This window comes from Microplitis demolitor, chromosome 9 (assembly GCF_026212275.2).
Source record: "Microplitis demolitor isolate Queensland-Clemson2020A chromosome 9, iyMicDemo2.1a, whole genome shotgun sequence".
Lineage (NCBI taxonomy): Eukaryota > Metazoa > Arthropoda > Insecta > Hymenoptera > Braconidae > Microplitis > Microplitis demolitor.
Window position 1 is genome coordinate 2,142,423 of NC_068553.1, and position 7,613 is coordinate 2,150,035.

At 26.6% G+C, this 7,613-nt stretch overlaps 1 protein-coding gene across 1 annotated transcript; it reads left to right on the forward strand.

The window, feature by feature from the left end:
- Window positions 1-1,076: 1,076 nt before the first annotated feature.
- On the forward strand, window positions 1,077-4,205 carry LOC103575639 (uncharacterized). The gene is made up of 7 exons (XM_053742017.1): window positions 1,077-1,146; window positions 1,354-1,480; window positions 1,563-2,767; window positions 3,081-3,240; window positions 3,310-3,581; window positions 3,803-4,014; window positions 4,086-4,205. The coding sequence occupies exons 1-7, from the start codon at window positions 1,077-1,079 to the stop codon at window positions 4,203-4,205; spliced, it is 2,166 nt and encodes a 721-aa protein (XP_053597992.1).
- Window positions 4,206-7,613: the final 3,408 nt, after the last annotated feature.

Genomic DNA, 7,613 nt, shown 5'->3' on the forward strand with positions numbered 1-7,613 from the left:
AATTTAATGAAAGTAAAAAAAAAAGAATGGTAATAAATAAATAGTAATGTTGTCATACATTTATAATACATAATAGTATGCATAATAGATGAACGGAGACAATAAAAGGTAATTATCTGATTCAGTCACTTTTACTCTCTTCTATTTGTCGAGTAAAAAAGTGAATTATTTTCTCCACACTCGAGTGCTATTCAATAGAAATATAAAAATAAAAAAAAAAAAAAATAGTTAAGCTGAAATTTAAATTGAGTAAACTTTCGGACAGGTGTTGACAATAAAAAAAAATATTTACCCAGTGACCTAAAACTTCTTCAAAGCATATCTCCATGCTGATTATTTCATTTTAATTTAATTTTTTTTTGAGGAAATTGTTAATGTGTATAAAACTAAAGTTACTAAATTTGTGTTGGTTCGAATTTGTCATTTAATTGTGAACCTTCGCGAGTGTTACGTTGAAGAGCAGAAAAAAAAAAAAAAAAAAAAAAAAAAAAAAAAGTTGGTTCGATATCTCGAAGTTGGTCACGATATATCGAAGTGAAAATAATCGATAGTTGTACTTTAGTATTAAGGAGTAATTTTTAATTAGTTGAGATATTTATTTTTTAATAAATCGAAGTTGACGGTCGATATATCGAAGTTGAGGGTCGATATATTGAAGTTAAGAATCGATATATCGAAGTTGTGAATCGAAAATTGAGATTTTGATATTTTTAATTAAAAAGTGAAGTTTAATAAATAAGTATTTAATATCTCGAAACAAGAGATCGATATATCGAAACTGAAGATCGATATATCGAAGTTGAAAATCGATGTATCGAACTTGAATATTCAGAAATTTAAAAAAAAAAGTTGAAAAATATATTTAGTATTCGAGATCTCGAACTAGGCTACGATACATCGATATTAATAATCGATATATCGATGTATTAGTAATCGATATGTCGATACTGCTAATCAAAGTTTTTTAGATAAATAAAAATACTAAAAAATTATTTTCAGATATTTCGATATATCGCAAATATCATAAATCGATTAATCGAATTTACAAAATAATCGAGTGTTAAAATCGATAAAAAATGAACATAAAATTATCGATAACTCTTATCATACTGAATGTCAAGTTAATAATACCTGAAAAAGTCCAGAGTACGCAACTGTGTTCAAGATGGCGGCCGCCACAAAAACACGAGTTTATAAAACCCCAAATTGATAAAAATATCAATAATAATGGTAATAATAATAATAATGATAATGACTACCACAACCACACCTTTGATGATAACGAAAAAAACAACAACTTCAAAACTCTGGATAACCATTTTATATTTCATATATTAAAACATAAATTAAAAGTACATCAAATACCTAAAATACCAACAACGACATCTGCAACAACACCCGATTGTATTTGCGTACCTTATTATCAGTGTGATATAAACAACACCATTATAAGCGACGGTATTGGTTTAATCGATGTACGGTAAGTAAAAACAAAAATGAAGTACGAAGTGAAGTACGAAGTACGAATAATGAAGTACGACATAATTCATGGTTTTTTTTAGAATCCGCCGTTGTACAGGTGATTTAGAAGTTTGTTGTAAACCTCCAAAAATGCGCCCAACTTCACCCCCAACTTCCCCACCAACTTCTCCCCCTACTTCTCCACCAACCTCACCTCCAACTTCCCCACCAACTTCACCTCCTACTTCTCCCCCTACTTCACCTCCGACTTCACCACCAACTTCGCCCCCTACTTCACCTCCGACTTCTCCCCCTACTTCACCTCCGACTTCACCACCGACTTCACCACCAACTTCACCACCAACTTCACCACCAACTTCTCCCCCTACTTCACCACCAACGACATTAAAACCATTTCCAACATTACCACCATTAAAATGTATGTGCGTTGAAAAATATCAATGTGGTCCCGATGGTTTTATAATAACTTCAGGAAGTGGAATTATCGATCCACGTCAAACTTCATTTTTATGCTCTGAATGTGCATGCGAATCTTCATTAATGTGTTGTCGTATACCACCGAATAGTAACAATGTATACTTCCCACCTTCATTGCCCATCGCAACTCCAACTTCACTCCCAACTTCACCGCCAACTTCACCGATAACCTTTTCAACTTCACCTATACCACCCCCAACTTCACCACCAACAACCGCAATTATTTTTTCAACTACACCATTTCCTATCCCAACTTCAACTTCACAGCCAACTTCACATATATGCAAATGTGTACCAACTTCACAATGTGATAAAAATGGATTTATAATCGTATCTGGCGCTGGTAATATCAACCCACGTTATCCAGCTCGGCAGATACAGATTGTCGATATCACTTGTGCCGATAATGAAGTTTGCTGTTATTTACCATTGAATGGTTACGACAGTATCTCATTTCCTGATATCAATAATCAAAATAGCGGAAATTTTGGGCCCAATATTGATCCACGGGCAAATTTGACAATTAAAAATCCCGGTACTTCAAAAGCTTGTAAATGTGTTAAATCTAGTCAATGTCAAATTGGAAGTGAAGTACAATTAGATGCCGTGGGATTTATTGATCCCCGTTTCCGGTATTGTTTACCTATGGATGAAGTTTGCTGTAAATTAAGTGGAATTTTAAAGGAAATGAGTGTTGGGGATACTCAGGGTAATGTTTTGCCTGGGACTAGTCTGATAGTCAATAGATTTGATGACCCAGCAGCAACGCAGCCATTTTGTGGTATCAAGGGCCCGAAATGTAGTACAGGTAATTCTCGAATTCCTATTTATAGAAAATATGACTTCCGGGTACTCATTCCAGAGGAAATTTTGTAATCATTAAGCCTGTCAGTTTTTTTTTTCAAAAATTTTGAATTTTGAAAAATTACTTTTCTCAAAATATTGGTTTTGTCATGTGGGTACTCATTCTAGAGGTCTTTGGAAAATACACATGAATAAATTTGTAAATTTTGATTTTTAAAAATATTTTTTTGAAAAATCAAAATTTTCAAAAATACGTCTTGTGGGTATTCATTCGAGAGGATTTTGATCCCGGAATAAAAATATGCAATTTTTTTTAGGTAGTTGTTCTGACATAGGTGGACAAACTTATTTTGCTGAATTTCCATGGATGGTTGCGTTGATTGTCCGACCAACGACCACTGGTACCAATGAATTTTTATGTGGCGCATCGATGATTAATAACCGCGCTGTACTTACTGCTGCTCATTGCGTTCTAAAGTAAATTTTTTAACAAAAAATTTTTGAAAAAAAAAAGAAAAGAAATAAATTAATGAATTTTTTTTTTAGACGAAAGCCAGGACCACTAATCGCGCGTTTTGGTGAATGGGACACGGCTTCTACCAGTGAGCCGCTGCCTTATCAGGAATCAGTAGTGCAGGCGATTGTAACACACCCGCAATATTACAGCGGGGGTTTATACAATGACATTGCAATTTTAATACTCGAAACACCAGTGACTTATGCTGTCAATGTAATGCCTGTTTGCTTGCCTAATCAAATGATGACTTTTTCTCCTGGTACTCGGTGTTGGGCTACCGGTTGGGGTCGTGATGCTTTCCGTAAGTAAATATGTCATGTGGGTACTCATTCAAAAGAGATTTTGATAACAAACATGGCCACACACTCCTTTTTCCAAAAAATTAAAATTTTCAAAAATTCAAAAATAAAATTTCGAATTTTTTTATTTTTCAAAAGTATGTCATGTGGGTACTCATTCTAGAGGAAATCACCTCAGAAAAAAAAGTCTCCCATAAAAAATAAAAAAAATTAAAATTTGTAGAAGGAAAATACCAGTCTCTGCTGAAAAAAATCGACTTGCCGCTTATTGATCGATACGAATGTCAATTACGTCTGCGAGCGACTCGTCTGGGTCAATTCTTTCAATTACACTCCAGTTTCCTCTGCGCAGGAGGCGAAGAGAACAAAGATACCTGCACAGGTGACGGCGGTGGTCCTCTTCTTTGTTCAATTCCTACCGGACAATTTGTTCAGGTTAAATGAATAATATAAATATGTTCTTATATTTACTAATATTTACTTATTATCAAAATATTTATTTACAGGTAGGAATCGTATCCTGGGGAATTGGTTGCGGTGCTTCAAATGTACCAGCAGTTTACACCGACGTCATTAAATATCGGTCTTGGATCGATCAACAGTTAGCTAATTACGGTGTTTTGTAATTTTACACCAAAATATCACAGATACGATGAAAAGATAAGAGACCAAATTTTTAGATAATTTTATTCTCTACGAAAATGTTCTCATACATTTTTGCCGTATCTGTGATATTTTTTTCAGAATTTTAAATTATATAAAAAAATTACTAAAAAAATTTTTTTATTCATTTTTTTGAGATTTTTTTTTGACTGAAATTTTTGGTAAAATTTTACAACCGAGCTTTTTTTTTTATATTGGAAAATTTTCTTAGAATAAAAAATTTAATGATAATAATTAATTAATAAATTCTTGATGATTAATCATCAGTGAATAAAGAATCAGTATTAAATTACAGTTTATCGATAAGTATAAATGTATCATATATATATATATATATATATATATATATATATATATATATATATATATATATATATATATATTAAAAATATATAAAGAAATTAATGAGTTTGAGTAAGAGAAGTTAGAAAAGCTGAATAATATTTAAGTCTTATATAAATTAGTATAGAGGCTAAAATATGACATATATGACAAAAATATATGAGACAAAATTTTTAGGAAATTTAATTTCCTATAAAATTATTTCAGTACTTTTTTGTCGTATCTCTTATAGATAAGGAGTTATTTAAATTTCAAGATAGAATTTTTTTTTTATGAGATTTTGTTAAATTTAAGTGTTAAAATTAATTAATGTTAATAAATATGACGAGTTAACAGTGTTAAATAGTTGTAGATGCTAATTAAGTGTGTAAAAAAATTTAATAAATTTTATAGTAAAAAAAAAAGTTTAATACTAGTGTTAAATAATTTTTATATTTTAATTTTAAAGAATGTTAACAGTTAACACTGTTAAAAAATTTTAATTTTTAAGTGTTAAAAAAAATTTATATTAAGAAATGTTAAAAATTTATTGTATTAAGTTTTGTAATTTAACACTGTTAAATAAGTGTAAAATTTAACAATGTTAAATAAGTGTAATATTTAACAATGTTAAAAAGTTTAGAAATTTAACAGTGTTAAAATTAATTAATAATATTTATATAAGGAATTTTAACAGTTAACAATATTAAATGCATAATTAAATAATTTAACACTATTATAGGATTAAAATTTAACACTGTTAAAAAAGGTTAACATGTAACAGTGTTAAAATTAATTAATAATATTTATATAGGGAATTTTAATAGTTAACAATATTAAATACATACTTAAATAATTTAACACTATTATAGAATTAAAATTGAACACTGTTTAAAAACGTTAAAACGTAAAAGTGTTAAAATTAATTAACAATATTAATATTAAGAGTTAACAATGTAAAATAATTAAAAAAGTGAATTCTTTTGTAAATTGTTAAAATTTAACAGTGTTAAATATGTTAAAATTAATAAATGATATTAATATAAAGAAATGTTAAAAATTAAAAAATTTAACACTAATAGTGTTAAAATTTAACAGTGTTAAAATAAAATAATTCTAAGAAACATTAAAAATTAATACGATTAAATAAAATTTTAATACAAGTCTAATTAAAATTTAATTTGTGATCAAACTATTGGACTTACGATAAAAGTGCACTGGAATAAATTTATAGGAAATTAAATTCTCTACAAAATCTTTTATGTAAATTTTTGTCATATCTTCAATACTTTCGCCACAATTTAAATTTAAAGATAAAAATTCTTATAAAATTAATCATTTATCGAATTTCCATACTTGAGTACTTAAATTTAAATTTGTACCTTATCAATGATAGTTACAAAAAAAATGCACTGAAATAAATTTATTGGAAATTAAATTCTCTACAAAATTTAGCTTATTCATTTTTATGATATTTTCACTAGTTCAGTCACTATTTAAACATCTATGATTTTTTTTCATCCTTTTCAATTTTTCCTCAAGTATCAGCCCTTTTATTTTTAAAATTCGCGTTTTCTTTTATTTTATTTTATTTCCTCACTTATAATTGTAGGGTAGATAATAAAATGTAACATAAAAAAATTTGTTTTCACAAATGACAATAAAGTAAGACATGATTTTAAAAAGTAATAAAGATAAAGAAACTTGAGGACTTAAAATCCAGACGACCCAAACTTTTATACCTAAATCTTTGTTTACTTTTTTAAAGCCTTAAATATAAGTCTATGTATATGTATACAAATTATTTTTTTCAATGAAAAAAAAAAATTATTTTTTTACTGAAATTGAAAAAAAAAATGAGTTAAAAATTTTCTATTTAATTTTAAAAATAAAAATTTTTAACGCCTGGGTACTGTGTATGAAGTAATTAGTGATTAAGCATTTGAATAAAAATTAAATTAATCAGTAAATAATTAAATCAATACAATAAATCAAATTTGAATATTTTAATTTTCCCGCTTATTTATAAAAATTAATTGAAATCTTTTTTTTTTTTAATGATTAATTCATTTATCTATTAATTAAATAAATAAATAATTATATTTATTTTGAAACATTCAAAATTCAAATTTAAATTCTCCCGCTTTAATAATTTTTAATTAATTAATATAATTATCTATCACTTAAATTATTTATTAATTAAATATATTAAGAAAACATTAAAAATTTAAATTTAAATTTTCCCGCTTCAAAAATTATTTAATTAATTAATTTAATTAATTAATTAATTAATTGATTTCCAATTAAATTATTTAATAATTACATTTATCAAAACAAAATTAAAAATTAAAATTTTAATTTTCCCGCTTCGAAAATTAATTAATTATTAGATTTAATAATTAATCAATGAATCTGTCTATAAATTAAATTATTTATTTATTAAATATATTAAGAAAACATTAAAAATTTAAATTTAAATTTTCCCGCTTCAAAAATTATTTAATTAACTAATTTAATTAATTAATCAATTAATTGATCTCCCAATTAAATTATTTAATAATTACATTTATGAAAACAAAATTAAAAATTTTAATTTAAATTTTCCCGCTTCAAAAGTTATTGAATTATTAGATTTAATAATTAATCAATTAATTTGTCTATCAACTAAATTATTTATTAATTAAATTTATTAAGACAACACTCAAAATTCTAATTAAAATTTTCCCGCTTCAGAAATTAATTTATTAACTAATTAATTAAATTTTTTAACAATTAAATTATACAAAAATTCAATTTATTAAGAAAACATTAAAAATTCAAATTTTCAAATTCTCCCGCCATTTATAAAAATTAATATTAAATAATTACTTGAATAAATCAACAATAAATAAAGATAAATAATAAAATTTTCCACACAAAATTTAAATTTTCAATCAACCCCGCCTATAAATTTCTATTACCGCGCATGCGTTTTCAAAAAGCGCGCGCTCCCTCTCACTAGTAACTGGCTGCTGTCATGCTCTCGCTAAAAATCTAAAGCACAACAGCAA